At 36.4% G+C, this 21,037-nt stretch overlaps 1 protein-coding gene across 3 annotated transcripts in view; it reads right to left on the reverse strand.

The window, feature by feature from the left end:
* Positions 1–21,037, reverse strand: part of LOC150078508 (rho GTPase-activating protein 39-like) — a 789,750-nt gene that overhangs the window by 681,001 nt on the left and 87,712 nt on the right. For all 3 annotated transcript variants that reach the window (XM_090385235.1, XM_090385234.1, XM_090385233.1), the window contains exon 3: positions 14,774–14,912. In XM_090385235.1, the coding sequence (XP_090241361.1) occupies positions 14,774–14,912 (139 nt within the window). The remainder of the gene's footprint in view (positions 1–14,773; positions 14,913–21,037) is intronic.

The following is a 21,037-nucleotide window of genomic DNA, read 5'->3' on the forward strand; positions in this document are numbered from 1 at the left end:
AAACTTCTGACTTTCAAAAAGTTGGAGATCAGACATTTGTAAGGGGAAAAACAGGAAGTTTCTAGGCCAGTACAGTATGCATCCAACCTTCAGTTCATCTAACATTTTTCTCTTAGATTTCTTCGGATTTTCAATTAAGCATCAACTGATATAGATTGCTTTGAGAAAGTAGTACTTCCGACTTTTCCCTGCTCAGCAATACTGAGTCAAAGTCTATTAATAACAATGGCCATACTCTCAACAGTTGGATGCCAGAAACATTTCCAAAGCTTCACCAGAAAGAGAAAACCTGAACTCAGATTTCTTTTTTTTTTCTAACTTGGGTGAATATTCACTATCATTTGGTTTTTCTAACCTGCTGAATATTCTCACAGCATTGCTATGAGGAATTTTAACATGTCAAGCATGATGTTGGATAATCTGTTATATTTCAAAGTTTTCTTGTGTACTTATCACTTCCCAAAACCAGAACCACTTTACATCAATTCTTTCAAATTTCATAATATTTCTGAAATTATGAGAAATTATGCTGCAAAACAACTGCTGATTCATCTATTTTATTAGGACATATGATGCAAGAAAGCAAGCTTATATACAGCATCAGCAAAAATTATATGGCATCAGCAAAAAAAAAAAAAAAATTCCCACTTCATTCATCCATTCACTCTAGAAGTCTGTCCAAGTCTTCCTTGAATTTATTTAAACTATCTACTTCTACAACGACAGATGGAAATTTGTTTCAGCAATCAGCTACCCACTATCTAAAGGCAAATTTACACTCATCTATTCTACAACTGACCCTCCTCAATTTAAATTTATGTCCCCTCAGGTTCGTAATCTCAGCAAGGGGAAGAATCCCATCACCATTAAGCCTGCTCAAACCATTCAAGGCCTTATACATCTCAATCAGATCGCCTTGCAGGTGCCTAGTCTCCAGATGCTGGAACTTTCAGAACTTAAGCCTTTCTTAGTAAGAGGACCCCTTTGTTACCTTCAACAATCTTGTTGTCTTTCTCTGTACTTGTTCAAACAACTCTCCATCCTTCCTAAAATGAGGCCTCCAGACCTATAACGCGGTACTCAAGGCATAGTCTGACCACTGCTTTATACAAAGGTATAATCACCTCCTTTTTCTACTAGCAATATTCCTGTATATCATTGAGAGACCCCATTACTTGTCTGCACTTCTCAGAAAAATTCATATCTGACTGCACAATTACCTCCAGATCTTTTTCAATCTCCACTAACCTGAGTATAGTACCACACAGTTGGTACATTTCTCTGGGGTTACTGCTACCCATATACAGTACTTTGCATTTGTCAATGTTAAACTTCAGTTGCCACTTCTCCTGCCCAAAGTTTCTAGCTCCTGTTGCAATAGCATACTGTCATTAACAATTTATCCACTATTTATCCATGCCAACTTTTATGTCATCTCCAAACATCAACATTAAACCTGATATACTTTCATCAATATCATTGATAAATATACAAAACAAAGATGGGCCAAAAACCTAAACCTGGGGGACTCAACTAATAATATCAGCCCACAAAAATAGAAGTATCACACTGATTACCACTCTCTGTCTTCTCATACTCAACCATCCTTTTATCCATTGAAACAACTTGCTCCTAATGCCATACTGCTCCAATTTTTACAGTAGTCTTCCATGTGCAACAGTATCAAAAGCTTTCCTGAAATCCAAGTATATGATATTAAAATTATATTCTGCATCCAGTTCCTTTGTGACCACATCATAGTATCCAATTAACTTGGTCACACAAGACTTCCCCCTTAACAAACCCATGCTGTGTCTGAACTATAACCACAGTCTTGTCTAGATGATCCAGCAATGCTTCTTTAATCAGTGACTCCATTATGGAACAGAAGTTAAACTAACAGGTCTGTAATTACTCGTAACACCGATTGATCCCCTTTGTGAATTGGGGAAACATTTGCATATCTCCAGTCCATGGGGACATCCCCTGAGTCTAAGGACGCTCTCGTAATCATGGCTAAGGGTTTGCTAACTTCTTTGCCACCTACTTTATATAACTGGATAGATCCCATCCACCCCAGGTGCCTTTCTTATATTTAACTTCAACAATTTCTTCTGCAATCTGCTCTCATTATTACAAAATCATTTAGCTCCCTGTTGAGTTTAATAAGCTTCTGTCCATGACTTCCCTACAAAAATTTCTTTGTGTGAAAGAACATAGATGCAATATACTCAATTCAGTTTGTCAACTATCTGAGCAGGATCATCAACAGTTGATCACGTGAACCAATCTGATTCATCCCATTCGTTCTAGAGTTTATATAAGTAAAGAACTCTTTGTTGTGTTTCTTTGCATTCCTTTACCAAAGATGTCTCATAATCTGCCTTTGCTTCCCTAACCTCCTTTGTTTGGTTTTTATTGCACATGGACAAAACTCCTTTGTGATTTATATGCATCCCTTGCATTTTTCTTCTCTCCCACGAGTCTCATTACTAGATCTGACCTCCATTTAAGTCTAATGAACAGCATTTCTTAGATGGTATGAAAAGCCTAGTAGCTTCAAATTTTAATTCCTGAATGTTTCCCATTTATAATTTGCTGTTGGTAACATCATCATCAGTTGATCTCACTGCATAGAATTTAAAAACTGTATGAGACCACTTACGAAAGCAAAAACCCTTCCCTTTACCCCTGATGGTAATGACATCTTTAAGTAAATCCCAAATCAGTACACTGTGATCACTGCCACTTAGTGGTTCCTTTATCTGCAAATTCTTAATGCACGAATAATCACTGATAATCAGATCAAGAGATGCTGATAATCAGATTACTCCCTCTGGTTGCCTCTCGATCATACTGTTGGAGAAAACAATCATCCAATAAATCCACAAACGCCTTGATAGTGTGCAAGTGATCAAACTCAAGTTCCATCAATACTTGAGAAGTTAAAATCCCCCATTATAAGGCATTCTGATTTTCTGGCCAACTCTATTTCTCTGTACAATTGTTCATTGTACTTATCAGGAGCCATTAGGCCTATAATGCACTCCTACTCTCAATTTTGCTTTTCCAGTGCTTGTGTCACACCAAACTGACTCAACATTGCACCATCCGTCTATGTCAACTGGATGCACTTCCTTAAGATTTTAGGTGTTTCTTAAATAACAGCATAACCCCCTCCTCCCTTCCTATCCTATCTATCTTTTCTGTACACACTGTACTCCCCAAACTCAAATTCAGCACTGCTTATATCTGTGTAACACCACATCTCTGATATACCAACAATATGACTTTGATGTCTTGACCAGCTTTTCAAATTCATCAAATTTATTTACTATACTCCTAGCATTGGTGTGCATGGAAGTATATATGCACTTGTTCTTATTCTTATTACCCAACACAGCCCATGTATTTACTTGTCCATGATGACTCCCACCAGTCCTTGAAATCCCCAGCACCTTGCTTTCCAGGTTGCTGCTCATTCTAATAGAAGCAGTGCAAGAATCACTTTCACCTCTGCCTGTGGCTACTGTTAGTCTTTTAATCCTTCCAAGCTAGCACAGTTTTCTGACACACCTAACACTGCCTCGATAGCATCAACAAATATTCTTGCACCCTTTCTATTTAAGGGTATCCCATTTTTGTAGAAGCAGTCTCTCCAGTTAATAAGCACAGACCACGTTGAAAAAAATTTTATTCCATGAGCCTGGTACTATCTCTCCAGGGCCGAATTGCAGACACTTTTAAATTTAATCCTAACTCAACTTTTTTTCAACACTGACCTGTTCTTGTTAAGTAAGTCCACAGATCTTCTACTCTCAATGTCATTAGTGCCAACATGTTCAACAATATCACCCTTTGTACCCTCAAAAGATGATATCTGCTTTACAACGTCATCAACTTTTGCCCCTGGCAGACATACCCTGGTCCTATTCCACCTATCCTTTTTCCACACCAATATGTTTCCTATTTCCATGACAATAGCATCACCGATACTAACCATCTCCTTTGGGGTGAGCGCATTCTGCCACGAAGGTTGCTGCTGTGTTGCCTGATGAGCAAGAGTGAGCGCTGCCACTGATTTTGGAAATCACTTCTTTTTGGTTCTCCCCCGAGCCACAGCACTACCGCTACTTTGTGTCTTCTACTTTGCTGCTCTAGTATGGGGCATGATTTCCGTTTGAATACAACTGATTAACAATGAAAATTAATAAGATTAATAAATTTAATTAATTAATTGTCAGTTGAAAATAAATGGGTCTGTCATTCTGGATTCCATAATTCAAGGATAGATGAACCCTGAAAGCTTCATGTCATTTATTATTAAAACTTTTCTGGATTATACATAATTCATCTATCCTTAATTGTCAGTTCTACACTAATCTAACAGATTCCTAAAAGCAGTGATATGTATTATGCTATCTAGTCTTATGTTATACAGTCAGTCCTCGTATTGCATGATAGTTGTGTTCCTAGAAACCCTCGTGCAATGCAAAATTGTGCAATATAAACAACAGGCCCTATGGGAAAAATAGGGTTAGGTGCCGACCACCCAAGATTGAACACACATTTGTAACCAAAACATTACCAAACACAATAAATAATCGTAATAAAATACGTAAGTATTTTATTACGATTATTACGTAATAAAATATTGCTAATGATTTTGCTTCTATCGTAAGCAAACAGCCGTTCCATCTCTTCCAATTCTTTGTATCTTAATCTAATGGATTTTAATTACACTTTGAGTTGTTCCTGCTATTGAAAGTTTTTATTTTCTATGCATTCTTTGTAATCTCGGTGTTGCCTCATTTAGGGCTATAGCACGTACAATATCATATGGTCTTTCATTTCGCTCAAAGCGTTTCACAATTTCATATTTTTTCTCTATGGACAGAGGCAGACTGGCCATAAGCCTTACCGGGGAAACCCCGGTGGGCCAGAGGCCGGTGTGATTTTGGCCATTTGGTCATTTCGCTCAAAGTGTTTCGCAATTTCATATTTTTTCTCTGTCGACAGAGTCGGACTGGTGTGATTTTGGCCATAAACCATAGTATGAGGCCACTATAAATTTTCCCGGGTAAGAATTTTTGACCCAGTCTGCCTCTGTTTATCGATATTGCTTTTCTCTGTGAATCTGCAGTGTCTTCAGCAGGAAGCTTCCTTTTCACACCTTTTAAGTACTTTACTCATTTTTAGGGAATAAAGCACAATTACAAAATGAGGAGGCACACTTGATACACACATAAACAAAGCTGCACGTGTGTAGCAACTGAATAAACAACACCGTAAAGGCAGAGATACACTATTAACACCTCACATTTTACTAAAGCACATTTCTAGGGGTTACTACCATAAAACAATAAAAACAATTTCCAGTTGATTTCCTGCTAGTGGAATTTGTTATAAACTGGTAGTAAACTCGATCTAATTGCATTTGCTATTATATCGATAGCTGGAATTGTGTTGGTTTTTACGTTATTATGGTGAAATGCGTTTCCCCTTCACTGATATAAAAAACAAATACATTTTCAGAATCTTCTCTTCATTCCTATCGTGTTGCGTTTGGTTGGGGTGATTCTGCGTTCGACTGCCATTTCTTGTAAACACAAAGGCGAATCGTGCATAAGCGAATTCGGTTCGTGTTATATAAGATATCGTTCCCCTATTTATCAATCGTGTATGATCGAATTCGTGTAGTGTAAACACGTGTTATACGAGGACTGACTGTACCTTGCACTAATAAGTACGGAATATACATTACGCTATACTGTAACGATCACGTTAAATTAGTTATATCCTTAGATAAACACAAAGATTAGCATTAGTAGAGGCATATGATGCAAGAGAGCAAGCTTATTTAGCATTACTCAAAAAAAAAAAAAAAAGTTTCACCCATCCATTCACTTCAAAAGTTTGTCTAGTTCACCCTTGAATTTCTTTAAGTTTTCGATCTCCACTAGGACAGATAGAAGTTTGTTCCAGCAATCAACTACCCACTGGCTAAAGGGAAATTTCTGCACATCTGTTCTTCAACTGTCTTTCCTTAATTTGAATTTATGCCCCCTCAGGTGCAGAATCTGAGCAAGAGGAAGAATCCCAAATGCATTGAGCTTGCTCAAACCATTCAAGGCCTTATGAACTTCAATCAGATCACCTCTCAGGTACCTATTCTCCGGACACTGCAATTTGCAGAACTTGAGCCTATCTTCGTAACAGCAGCCCTCGGAAATATGCTCAACAAGTGATTTGGAGTTAAGTTAATCATAATATATAATAAAATTATCCAACTAATGCCAACCTAATTGATTCGAACTTTTGAGCTACCTATTTACCACAATTAAAAATTTGAATTCTCCTACTACTCATTTTATACTATAACAATGGTGGCAAGATTCGAAAGACACAACGGTTCTATGTATATTAAGTAATAACCTACAAAATCTCTAGCTAAATTAAAAAAAAAATAACAAGCTCGTAGTACTATAAAGCTACTTACAGAGTATGATTTGATAGGGCAGTTAAGGCAATAAAATGCAAAAGTCTCCAAAAACATTGATTTCTTCGAGCTGCATTAGCTTTAATGACTAAGTACTCAAAACTTCTCCACAAAATCTGAATGATGCACTGCTAACTAATAAAATTTTAACACTTCAGCATTTCTATGAATATCATTTTTCAATGGGATTTGTGCATGATCGTAGACATGCAGCCATTAAGCACTTCATCACTGAGCAAAAGAACAAAATGTTTTAGACTATCCATGACCTTGGCAGAAGAAATGCCTATTGTTAAATCAGAATCACCCTTCTGGTTTACTCTGCTATAGTAATCAATTTCCAAAACAGAAGTGAAAGGCTTAAACCAGTGGTTCTCAAAGTGGGTGCCGCAATGTCAAATTTAGAATCGGCTTAAATCGTGGCCATCACTACAAAAGTTTGTTGATTTTCATGCAACTGTGTAAATTAGAAGTCATCGTGAAATAATTGCTGACCGCATTGCAGTGTTTATGTACATACACCTACACATACAGAACAGCCGAGCCGTCCGTTGCATACTTTTTTTTTTTTTTTTTTTTGGTAGTTGTTGGAGCATCGGCTTCTGTGGCCATAGTGCATCTCCCAAGGTTTTTTGCAGTACTTTGATCCAAGCCCGAGGCGGGATTCGAACCCACGACCTTTGGGTTGCCAGGCAGGCACTTTACCCACCCAGCTAGCCCGGTCGGCCTCCATCACATACATTGTATTTGAAACAGCACAGCGCCACTGCGAACGCTTATACTTGCTTAGCGGATCTTAGCCCTAAAATTAATAAAATTTCAATATAATTTTGTATATATATATATATACTTTTTTTTTTTAATTTTGAATTATTTTAGTTTCTGGATATAAATTATAAAATGTACTTATTGTTCTAAAAACTTTAAAATAAGTGTGAAAAACAATCGAATATTATTTCTTTAATTTTGATTTTTTCATACAATTTATTATTTTAGAGATATAGAAATTGTGCATAACATGTGCTGAGGCCAATTTTTAAATAATAAATTTTTTGTTGAAAAATCCTGTACCAAAAGCCAAACGTTTTTTTCGTGTATATTTTTCAAAAAAAATTCCCTCATTGCCCTTCCACATGCACCACCTTACAAAATATTCTGCCAGCACTCATGCACCTGGTGCTGGGGTGCCGGGAATTTTTCATAACGGATTTAGGGTGTCTTCACATTAAAAAGTTTGAGAAAAACTGGCTTAAACTATTGCTAAAATAAATCTGTACATAACATTGAACATATTTAGGAGTAAAGACTTCAGTACATGAATGCAAGGTATGTTTAGATTTTCAAACGTTGGCATAACATTTAAAAGTAAGATCCAAATTGCTTTATTCCAGCTGCCAGAAGAGGAAGAACATTAACATATTTTCTGCAGAAGTGAGGATAAAATGTCTAAAGCCAGTAGCTCTGAGACCAGTAGATCCCAAAGCATATTCTTCTCAATTATAGTGCATAAAAATATAATACAGTAAAACACCAATACAATAAACTTCTTGGGAATGCACAAATCATTTTCTGCTAACAAAGTTTTCATTCTAATGAATATCATTGAAAATATTTTTTAAAAAATCATTTTTATAAATTATGTTGCACTTTTCTAATATATATATATATATATATATATATATATATATATATATATATAATTCTTCTTTATTTTACATAAATAATAACTTTAAAATCAATAATAAATAAATTTATTATTAATAAATAAATAAAATTATAAAATACACTGCCTCCACAAGTAAAAATATTTTATTCGTAGTATTAAACTGAAAGCATAATTTATTTATAAGAATATTTATACAACTTACTATTATTTACTCACATTAATATAAAAATTCAACTTAATTGCAACTGAAAATATGTATTGAAAAAAAATAAATAAATAAATAAAATATAGCTTAATTGTTCAAATACAGAAAAAAAAAATTCTTTTGCAGTATCTTTTAAATACTTCCATTTCTGATTCAAAGGAAGGCTTCCATAGTCATATTTACAATATGGGCTACACAAAGTGCCATTAACAATTTTCCAATGAAGTTTTTCTTTCACTATAAACAATTACATTTTAGCAATAGGACTTTGAAAACAATGCTGTACCTGAATATTTCCTTTATAGCAAAATTATAACAATATTCATTGTAACGGGATTTTATTGCATACTTTTGTGGAGAATTCAAATGCCAGAAAATTTTATAATTACTTGACAAATTTAGTTTTTAAGTTTACTTCAATATTTTCTTTTTTCCTACCACTTAATGTATATATTTTTTTATAATTAAAATGACAATTCTACAACCAGCATATTTTATTTTAAGACAGAGGTACACCAGTTTAAAAAAAAAAAAAAAACTGGATATGTCAATCTCCAGACCTTGTTTATTTTAAAAGTAGCTCATGGTGAGAAAGTCTGCAAGCCTCTGGGCTAGACAATTACCTTTCTACCCTTTAGATGCCTCACAAAAACCACATCAGATGCAAGAATGCATTTCTAATATACAATTCAGCAGCTGCGGTATACAGGGTGATTCACTACCAGTGTGACCAACTTGCAGGAGGTGTAGAGGGCACAAAGACGAATCGGAATCACATAGCATTGCAGGGTCCGAAATGCCTTCGTCATGCGGTAGAGGATGTTGAACGGGAGGTCGCGTGAACAGCGTTCCTTCTGGAAGTCAGCATTTGCGAACCGTTTCTGTTGAAGAAACCAAGTAGCAAAAGTCCTCCGGAGTGGATAATCCACAGGCTCCAATGATTGGACGCGTTGCAGATGGTATGAACTCATTTGGTTTGTTGACAGTATCCTCCATACAGTGGATTCGGAAATACCCAATCGTTGGCCTATCGCTCGAGTACTCGTACTCGGATTGCCTTCTGCAAGACGTAGGACATTCTCCTCGTTGTCTGGCATCCTCGTCGTTCGCTCTCGATTCATGGTACCTCTAGTGAAACAACCAGTCTCACATAACCTTCTGTGCACAAGTGCGAAAATCGTATGATGAGGAGCAAGGCAGTGCGGGAAACGTTCCTGGTACAAGTGCAGAGCGGCACGCCCGTTACAGTCCGCAGCTCCATACGCGAGGTGCATGTCGGCCAGTTCAACGTCTGAATATTCGTCCATCCTACTGCCTCAGGAACCGGTTCGCAAATGCTGCCTTCCAGCAGGATCGCTGTTCACACGACCTCCCATTCAATGTCCTCTACCACATGACAAAGGCATTTCGGATCCTGCAATGCTATGTGATTCCGATTCGTCTTTGTGCCCCCTACACCTCCTGCAAGTTTGTCACACTGATAGTGAATCACCCTGTATATACTGCCTCTTCACATCTTAATGCTAATCCTTTTGATAATGAAAAGTTCTTGGTTCATTATTCATGTTTGTTTGGGGATTTATTAGATGCATCGGCATCTATGGTCATAGTGTGCCACCATCATTATTCATACCTGAATTTACACGAATGTATAATATCCAAATCATACAGTTATAATTAATGTGCTACTACCTAGAAAATAACTTTGGTATTTCTCAAGGAGGTGTTTTCTTCCGAATGAAGCGGATTTTTTTAATGAAAACCCAAAACACAAAAGGTATTAGAACCTACAGTACTTGGATTTCTTTTCTTTTTTTATTATTATTTTTTTTTTTATTTATGAAAACTCCAAACACGAGAGGTATTAGAATCTATGGTACTTAGTACCATGCATGGGTTGAAGGTTGAGAAGATGAAAGAAGATAATTGTTGACATTAGATTTAAATTTCTGCAGATTGTAATTTTCAGGAAATTCATGGGTGAAGGAAGGTTTGTTCCAAAAAAAACTGAAGTTGAAGAAATAAATCAGGAAAAAGAAAAGTTGGTTCGGTGAGTTTGAAGTTGGACAGTAAAAGGCTGTGGCACACGTTCAGACTAGTTTGAAAGAGGGGGAAGAGAGAATTATAGAAGCCAATTCAGAACAACAGTGCCCATGGAAATATCTGAAATAAAGGCATGCAGCAGAAACAGAACCCCTATATGAGAGAGAGAGAAGAGAGAGAGAGAGAGAGAGAGAGAGAGAGAGAGAGAGAGAGAGAGAGAGAGAGAAGGAAAAGACTTTTTAATATTTAGGTGTAGCTAAAATACATGATTTTAAGGTCAATTGCAGAATAAAGTGGATTGCAGAATGAATGAAAGTTGAAGAAGGAATGGCTTTCGGCATGTAAAGAAGTTGTTTAGTTATATGGGCTTTATCTATGCAGTGGAACAAACTGCCACTGCATAAATGACAACAGGAAAGAAAACAGCATGGTAGACCGAATGAAGAGCTCTGTCCTTCAAATCGCAGTCTACTCTTGTAATTCTGGTGAGAAGGATGGTGAGTGTACTTCTTCACTTTTTCCTCTGAGAAGCTGAAATTGTGGCATGAAGGTAAGCTTGTTATCCAAGATAGTGTGAAGATGTTTAACAGAGTGGTAGTTTTAGAGACTCTTGTCCTGGAAGCAAATCACGTTGTGGGAGGCCTGCGCACATGAAGCTTACCTTTCAGCATTAATGTGCAACACTTGTTTGGAGAAAGCATAAGTTTGTGAGCAGAGGCCCAAGTCAGAAGCTCCTTTAATAAGTTGTTGGCAGTGGGTCTCAAGGTCATTCTCAAGGGTCCATCCACAACAACAATAAGATCACTGGCTTAAGAGGAAATGACAACATTAGGAATGAATCAGCCATCCATTCAACAAGTACCGTGTTCCATGCAGATAGGCCAATAATCAAATATTAGGGAAAGAACGAGCCATGTTCCATGCAGATGGGCTAATAATCAAACCATGTGGGCAGCCCTGGTGATGGTTAAGGCCTGGATGGTGGAGAAGCCTTTCTTAAAACCATCCCGACGAACACTGATCAGCTTAAATGCAAAATATTGAAAACTCAGTCTAGTAATCAGGAAACTGCCTCGGCAGCGCAGTACACAGCATGTCAGTCTCTAGTAATCAGGAGATGCTCTACAACTTTCCAAGATGGGGGGGAGAGAGAGGGAGAGAGAGAGAGAGAGAGAGCGAGCGCAATGGGATGGTATGCTTTATGTGGATCAGACAGATTGAGGAGCTTTTAGGGGTAAGCATTAGATTTTCAAGTTTCCACAGAATTGGAAAGGTGCCCTCCCAGAAATAAACATTGTACAGCACAATAAGAACTGTGGATGGAGCTATTCACAGATGCTGGATAGCCCTACCTACAATGAAGTCACCACCAGGCATCTTCCTTTTTATATGCATCTAACTACCTTCTGCACTTAGTGAAGTTTCCTCCCTAGTGAAGGGTGGTGCTGAATGAGTTGGCTGATAAGAACTGCTGTGACCTAAGGTGCCTAGAGGACTCACATCGACTGTGTACTTGGAAGGATTGTTATTAAGAAAATAATCAAGAGTGTTGGTTGTTTGGTATTTTGGTAGGCAGTGCTTTTTTTGTAAAAAAAATAGGTGCCGGTACTGATTCTTTGAAATCAGGAAAAATTGAAAATTAAAAGGATATGAAAAGTACTCTAAAAAGTTATTTCCTGATATTGTTACTTCAGTAATAATGTTTTTTGGAATAAGAACAACAAATTAAGTACATTACCACACAAATTATATCGCTTTCATTTAACTGTAACCTAATTGACAATATTCTAACTTCATTCTCACCAAATGCCAACATTTCATGTTAGGGAGTTTAATATCTTTGTTGTCCTCATTTTCCTTCTCTGGTCATCAATACTGTCACTAGTTCTTAAATTTGAATTTCTTTTTTTTTTTTTTTTTTTTTTTGAAACTGGCCAAAATGTCAGTGTCATTCAGATATACAGGTACTGTAACCATGTAAACAGAGATAGGGAAAATATACGGAAAATGTTGATAACCCACTTCTGCAAAACAACAGATGATTATTTGTCAGAGCAAAAGAAAGAAAATCACTCTCTCCTAATTCTCGAACAGAGCACTTATAGTAGAAAAGTGATGTCCATCTTACGACCCAAAAGCCAGCTAATTAATTTTATATGGCCCATGCGGAAAGTGAACTAAATAGCATTTTAAATTTTGTAAATTATCAAAAAAATTTTCTCATTAAATGTTTTGTTCAATAAATGTTATCGTCTATTGAACTTAATAAAATTTTCGAATATTTTCAATTTTAGGGGCAATCATATTTTCTTTATTCACCTTAATATTGAAAAGCAGTGATCTTTCTCAGATTGTAAATTTTCTGAAGTGAGCATTTAAAAGCAAAAATAAGGTACTTTAAAAAAAAAAACAAAAGAAATTCATATTTTTATAATTTTAATAAAATCTAAAAAATAAATTACTGACTTAAGATTTATTACACATAAAAGTGTTGGGAACTTGCATTTTTTATATATAGCCTGAAAATGAAAAATGGTAACGTGAAAACAGAAACTTCCTTTTGCATGTAACACGATATGGAAAATGTAACACACTAATTTTTCTTGAATCACTCAGTGCGGCCTGCGAAGGAAATCTAACTTTGAATATGGCCCCTGTACGAGAAAAGGTTGGACACCATTGCAATAGAAGATTGACCAGAGCCCATTGTCAGCATCGGGAATGCCCCTTGATCTGGTCACCGTTGACCCATATGTGGGACAGGTGGTCAGATAAGTTTTACGAGTATGTACCAATAAATTGTAGAATGGTAAACCCATTTAGCTCTCTTAATTCGTGCAGCAGCACTAATTGCCTAAAGGCCAGAAGTGTGAACTGTGCATACCAAGTTAAGTCTCTCCTAATCCGTTCATTATGTAAAAATTTTCTTCGCTAAACAGAAACTAATTTTAAAAGTAATTTTCAAGGGGAATTCAAAAAAACTTTGCTATAAAGGGGGTTTGTTAAACAAAGGTCCAACTGAGTAATTTATAATTCTAAAAATGGTTATAAAGTTTCATATAGAAAATATCTTAACAGAAGACAGTGAAAAATGCAAATTTAGTTATGCAAATGACTTTAAGCTTATTTGAACAGTGGGTAAACATGTGAAAAAAATTTACGGAATATTACAAATTTCGAAGTGCACTGCATTCAAATGTCACATGTCACTGTTAATAAAGGTACCGGTATGCTGTACCATCGAGTACTGTCCCAAAATGGCAAAAGCCTCAGCATCTTGACCAAATAGGCTCATTTGATTATGAAACAGAGCCAGCTGGAGGTGTAAACATTAAAATTGCCAAGGGAAAATTTCTTTGCAGTTAGGAAAGTAGAAATTAAAAAAAAAAGTCAAGTTTCAAAGAAATGAAGTAAAAAAGTTTCGAGTGATTAGTGGAGTTTGGAAAACAATATAGGCAACAGATGAATTTGATAGAATGGGGCAGAGAGAGAGATTATTAGAAAAGGAGATTCCAAATTACTAAGTCTCTGACAAGGAATATCAGAGCAGACCTATGCACAAGTGATTAGCAAAAGGAATTTGTACAGTGAATAATTACGACAACTGTGATAAGCAGTGGTTGAATCAACCAGTAGCTGGAATTCTGTCAGAAAAAGGTATGTGGAGCTTGGCAGACTGTAAGTGGAAATGGACATCACTGAGATTGGAACTGAGAGGGTATACATTCATGATGTGAACGAGGAAGTGTTTGGGAGGTTTATATCCTCTCACAGATAAGTTTGTTCTATTAATTCAGCTATTCATGATATATCTGTTATTGCTATATCAGCTATCTTTTATTAATGATAACTCTTTTTTTTTTTAACTAAGTATAATGCACAAATTACTGCTTCTAGTTAGAGAAGGAGCACAGATTCATCACACGTGTACAAATGTTTTCCGATACAACTTCTATTGTGTTGATCACACCGTTTTCATTTAATTTTTGTGTAGTACAAAACATGCTGGTTGAATGTGCAACACAAAACATTAAGGCTGAATATGCTGCTCAGTTTTTTTGCTTGTATACCTCCTTTGCTAATTAATTAAGAAAGCAAATGTATGCAAGTGAGTATCTTGAAATTAAATGTTTAATGGACTTTTTTGAAACAAGACTAGTTTTTTTTTTTTTTAACACAAAATACTCTACATACAATTATTTTAATAAAAAATTATTAGATTATTATTACAGATTATTACCTGTTTTGTAAAACAGATAGTGGCCTTATAACCTATCAACCCAACACAAAAACATAAAACTTAACTTGTTCCACTGGTATTTTAGAAACATACGAAACGACTATCTATTACTAAACAAACCTGCAGTTTTGCCAATGGTATTATATCACAGTTCTGAGGCCGATGCCAAACAGTTTTCTGATTAGCAGCATTGTAATAATAGAATCGTGAAGTATTTTGGTCAAAGAGCTCCCACCACTGATTGTTATTTGTTTTCTTCCTGCAAAGCGTAAACAATAAAATATTGAGTTTCTAAGAAACTATTTCTTTATTCCAAGAATATAAAAATAAGAAAATGACAATTATCTATTATTCATCTGTTAATAATAAAAATCAAGATTTCTACATACAGGATGAGTCACTCTCTGGATGGAAGAGGGGGGGGGAGGAAAACAGTTTCACTAAAATCTTATTTATAAACACATATCAGAAACAGTCTCACTGGGTGAAAATGCAAAATTGTATCAAATATTCCATATAGCATGTCCTCTTAAATAGTTGCAATCTCTTAGAGGGTGTTTACCTAAGTTCATTGATGGTGTCAGGTTTGCTCTTGAGCACCTTTCCCTTAATGTAACCATCTCCATTAGCACTCCATATGTAAATTAGCTAACTGTAAATTAGATGAAGATTTGATGTGTGGCCATTTTCAAATGGAAAGAATAACATGCCACATTCCAAAAGCAATAATAGCAAAACTTTTAAATTCTTTGAAGACTATCTCCAAAAGCTCTTGGCAGATCAGATCTTCAGATTAAGTATACAGTTGTGCCCCCATATCTGCTGATTCAGTTACCCGCGGTTAACCACGGGAAAAAAAAAAAAAGAAAAAACTTAACACGTACTACTCGCGTGTCCAATACAATGCTTCCCTTTATTTTTTTACAATGTCGCGTATGGTTTGGTCACCAACATTATAATGGTTCTTCAGAGATTTAACGCATACACTGTTTTCAAACTTTTAAATAATTTCAAGTTTTGATTTAAATTGAAAGCACAACTCTTGGGTTTGCCCATCATTTTCGCGATTTCTAAACAACAACAACAACAAAAAAAAAAAAAATAGTTACTATAAAAAAAAAAAAATCCGACATCCCTGACAAATAACGAAACAAAATTTGTCCTTTTGTGGGGCAAGGAACACAACAATCAACATGACGCACTAAATCAAACTAAACATTTGGGGTGTTGTTTTTTTTTTTTTTTTTTTTGAGCGGTAGGTGTGAAGACAGCAGGGGTTGCAAGATAATGGTACACTAATCTTCCAATGACGACTTATAACACCATTTCTTGTTGCTTATTTACAACTTGCAAAATATCTGTTCTAGTTATTACTTGAATTTTATGATTTCTGGTTGATTTTTTAAAATTTTTTTTTATTAATTTGTAGTCTTGAAGTGTCCCGGTAAATCGAGTCTGCTTGCTGTACTTTATTATTACCATATTTAATGTTGGTAATGTCTTACTGTGTGTTTAATTTATCAATTAAACTTTATTATACGCATGTATATACAAGAAAATCATGTTATATATGGGGTCAGCAGGCGTTTGCTTATATCCGTGGTTTCAGCCATCCACGGGAAGTCTTGGAATGTATCCCCCGCAAATACAGGGATCTTACTGTACTAGTTTTTTTTTTCTGTCAAATAATCAATAAAATAATCACAAATAATATAATGCAAGGAAGCAAGCTTATAAACAGCAACAACCAAAAAAAATGTACCCACCTTATCGGCCATTCCCACCCTCCTAGTAATTTGTCTAATTCTTCCCAAAATTTATTCCAAGTATCCACTTCCAGTCTTCACATGGTAGTTTCATAGAGCCAACTTTTGCCTTTCAAAACGCTAGTGATTAGGCATTTGTAAGGAAGAAACAGAAGGTGTTTGGGTCAAAACAGTAAGCATTTAGCAAAAATCAGGAAGTTTTCTTGAAGTCCACTGATGCACATTGCATTAGAAATTAAATTTCACTAGCAAAATACACATTTCATATTAAAATATACCCACAGGATTTTTTACCCAGTAGAGTATGGTTTCAAACATTTGCTTACCTAACATTTTTCTGTCTGTGAATTTCTGTTTTAGTTATTCCATAAGGCATCAACTCATTCTGATTGCTTCAAGAAAGATACTGTTGAAGATTAATTTTTTCAGAAATGTTCAGTCAAAGCTGTGTTCATAACAATATCCCTACTGTACAGCCTTAGATATTTGGGGTATTCAGAAAGCTTCACCAGAGAGAGAGAGAGAGAGAGAGAGAGAGAGAGAGAGAGAGAGAGAGACACACACACACACACACACACACACACGGTGCTCTCACCTAGTGAGTATGGGCTTGCCACACCCAGGGTCCTGAGCTGGATATCATCATTCTTCTCTTTCTTGGTGATTCATTCTGTGTCTCTCTCTCTCTCTCTCTTAGGATAACTCGGGAAGTTTTTTTTGACTGGTGCAGCATAAGCCTCGGGCTTCCTTGCACTATATAGATAATAATAATAATAATAATCCGAACTCAGATTTCTGTTTTTCTAAAGCCTTAGGACTATATTAGATGAGTGCTTGAAATATGAGCATCAGCTGGTGTTGTGAATGCCTCCAAAACAGCAAACTACATGTAACATTCCTAACATCAGATTGTTTCAAACTAGATAGAGCACTCCCAACATTTCATTGGATATTAACAGTGACTCACTTTTTCTATTCCCAGTTTCAAGATGGATGTTGTTCAAGTTGGATGAATTCTGCATTTATGTATAGTGTTGATTGCAAATAGAAAGAGGAAATGACGATGGTGGTTTGATCCAGAAAATTCAAATAGGTTAAAATCAGGATAGTTTTATATTATGTTTGAAACACACAGGAAGTCTTCCGAGAAGTTTTTATTTTTATTTTACAGAATGTCGATACACAGTTTTGATGAAATTCTAATATTAACTAGTGGAAAAAATGCAAAATTTGATACCGTGATGCAGAAATCAATACCGATGTTTACATCTATGCTTTATGTGCTGTTCCAAGAGGCCAACTCCCACTAATTGAAATATTTCTAAAATTATTTTATTTCTACTCGCTATTCTTATTCCAAGATTAAGGTATTTGTAAGACGCTGTGTCTTACAGAATTACTTTCGGTAACAAAGGGCAGCTTCCAGTTTGATTTTACAGCATGGGAATTCTCAGAATAAAACATCTCTCATTACTGTCTTCCGACCACTTGACATTATTTCAAGATGGAATATTGACAAGTACTTTCTATCCATTTGAAGCAGAAAACATTCTCCACTACTGACACTGTAAAGGATCACTTCCCATTTTCAAAATGGAAGCTACTAGGCTTTACATACCAACTAAGAAATATTGTTCAAGGTTTAGGCCTAAATGGATGTCAGATGAACTAATGAGACATATGGCAGGGAAGAAAAATGCATGGGATACATACAAATTAACATGTGACACAGAAGACTATGATAGATACAAGTTGATCTGTAACTAAGTTACAAAGGAGGTTAGGCAGGCGAAGGCAGATTACGAGAAATCTTTGGCAAGGGATGCAAATAAAAACAGCAAAGAGTTCTTTACTTATGTAAACTTTAGAAGGAAGGGGATGAATCAGATTGGTCCACTTGATATTGATGGGTCAACTGTTGATGATCCTGCTCAGGTAGCTAACAAACTGAATGAATATTTTGCATCGACATTCACACATGACGAATTATTCAGCGAGGGGAATGCCAGAGGTGTATTCAACTCTGGCAGTAAGCTACAGAATCTTGTAATAACTGAGAGTAAAGTGGAGGAGAAATTGTTGAAAATAAATACAAGGAAGGCACCTGGGGTGGATGGGATCTATCTAGTTATATTAAAGGAGGCAGCAAAGGAAGTAAGCAAACCCTTAGCCATAATTATGAGAGCTTCCTTGGACGCAGGGGAAGTACCCATGGACTGGAGTTGTGCAAATGTGACCCCAATTCAAGGAGGATCAAAGGGCGACACAAGTAATTATAGACTTGTTAGTTTAACTTCTGTTCCTGGAAAATTAATGGAGGCACTGGTTAAAGAAGCACTGCAGGATCATTTAGACAAGACTTCAGTTATAGCTCAGACACAGCATGGTTTTGTTAAGGGGAAGTCTTGCCTGACCAATTTGATTGGATACTATGATGCAGTCACAAAAGAACTGGATGCAGGGAATAACTCTGATATTATATACTTGGATCTTAGAAAGGCTTTTGATACTGTTGCACATGGAAGACTGCTGCAAAAATTGGAGCAGTGTGGCATTGGAGGCAAATTGCTGCTATGGATAAAGGGGTGGTTGAGGGGAAGAAGACAGAGAGTGGTAATCAATGGACACTGCTCATCATGCACTAATGTTATTAGTGGAGTCCCTCAGGGTTCAGTATTGGGTCCATTATTGTTTTCTGTATTTATAAATGATATTGATGATGGTATATCAAGCTTAATGTCCAAGTTGGCAGATGATACGAAGGTTGGCAGGGTTGTCAAGGGCACTACTGACACTATGGTACTGCAACAGGATCTGGAAAGGTTGAGCAGATGGGCTGAGAGGTGGCAAATGAAGTTTAACATTGACAAATGTAAAGTACTACATATGGGAAACAGCAACCCCAGAGCAACGTATCAACTCTGTGGTACTACACTGACAGTGGTAGAGAATGAAAGGGACCTGGGGGTAGTTGTGCAGGCAGATATGAAGTTTTCTGAACAGTGCAGACGGGCTGCAAGAGTAGCTCATGGTGTATTGTCGATGATATATAGGAATTTTTCTAGCAGGGATAAGGAGGTGATTATTCCCTTGTATAAGGCAACGGTCAGACCGCACCTAGAGTACTGTATACAGGTCTGGAGGCCTCATTTCAAGAAGGATGTAGAGATGCTGGAACGAGTACAGAGAAGGGCAACAAGATTAGTGAATGGAACAAAGGGGTGCTCTTACGAAGAAAGACTTAAGTTTTGCAAATTACAGTGTCTGGAGACTAGGCACCGGCGAGGTGATCTGATAGAGGTATATAAAGCCTTGAATGGTTTGAGTATGCTCAATGCTGATGGCATTCTTCCTCTTGCTCAGAATAATCACCTGAGAGGGCATAAATTTAAATTGAGGAAAGACAGATGTAGGATAGACGTGAGGAAATTTGCCTTTAGCCAGTGGGTGGTTGGTTGGTGGAATAGACTTCCATCCCTTGTCGTGGAAGTTGATAGCCTAAATAAGTTTAAGGCTCAGCTGGACAGGTATTTCGAACGAACAGAGGGGTGAAGTGGAAGTGGTTATTATTTATTTATTTTTTTTTTTTTTTTGGCTGATGCTGCATAAGTTTGCTTTCTTGCATCAAATGCCTATGCTAATGTTAATCTGATGTAACGAGCTTTTGCTCTAAGACATTTATAATTAATAAGATTGGGGGTGGTTGGATGTTTGCAGAAAAGGTTCCACGTTTTGTTTTTCTCTTTTTTTGCATGGCTACAGTCTTCATTCCACTAGTAATTTTTTTTTCGTCTATTTCTTACTTGATATTGAGGAATGGCAACGGATGTGGCTGTCAGAATTTGATTTGTGATGTGTTCAGTGACACTGTCGATGGAATAGGACTGAATGAAATAGTTGTCAAATGATATGTGCATTCTGTATTTTGTCCAGTCAGCCCTTGAAAATTTCCATTTAATTGGATTTTCTGTTGGGAAGGAACAGGATGTTTGAATTTTGCAGATTATTGGAAAATGTTCGCTGCTATAAGGCTCACTCAGAGATACCCAATCCATACTTGGAAAGAGGATTGGAAAACAAATGGAAAGGTCTATTGCAGATGTTGAACCTGTTGGGAGATGGATATATGTAGGAGTGCCAGTATTTAGTAAAGTTAAATTCTGCCTGCCGATCAACATTTCAATAAGCTTCCCTCATCTGTTTGAGATAGGGGAACCCCATAGTGGATGGTGCACATTAAAATCTCCTAGTAAACAAAATGGAGATAGTAACTGGAAAACAAGATCTTCGATTTCTTGAATAGTATATTCATGATTTGGCGACAGATAGATTGAAACCAGTGTCAGAGTAATACCATTTACAACACAAGTGTCAACAGCTTCTAAGGCGGTTTTTAAAGGGATGTGTCTGGAGGGGATGCTAGAACCCACGAGTATTGCTACTCCTCCATGGGCACTGTTAATGCCAGCTCTGTCTTGTCTGAACATAGTGTAATTTTTGATTGTAATTGAGATTTGAGGTGTCAAATTAGTTTCCTGCTAGCACATTGCAGTGAATTAATTCATGGATATCATCGATGTTACTGCGAAGGCCTCTACAGTTCCATTAGATGATACGT

The sequence above is a fragment of the Mastigoproctus giganteus genome, chromosome 11, assembly GCF_048544385.1.
Source record: "Mastigoproctus giganteus isolate SK-2022 chromosome 11, ASM4854438v1, whole genome shotgun sequence".
NCBI lineage: Eukaryota > Metazoa > Arthropoda > Arachnida > Uropygi > Thelyphonidae > Mastigoproctus > Mastigoproctus giganteus.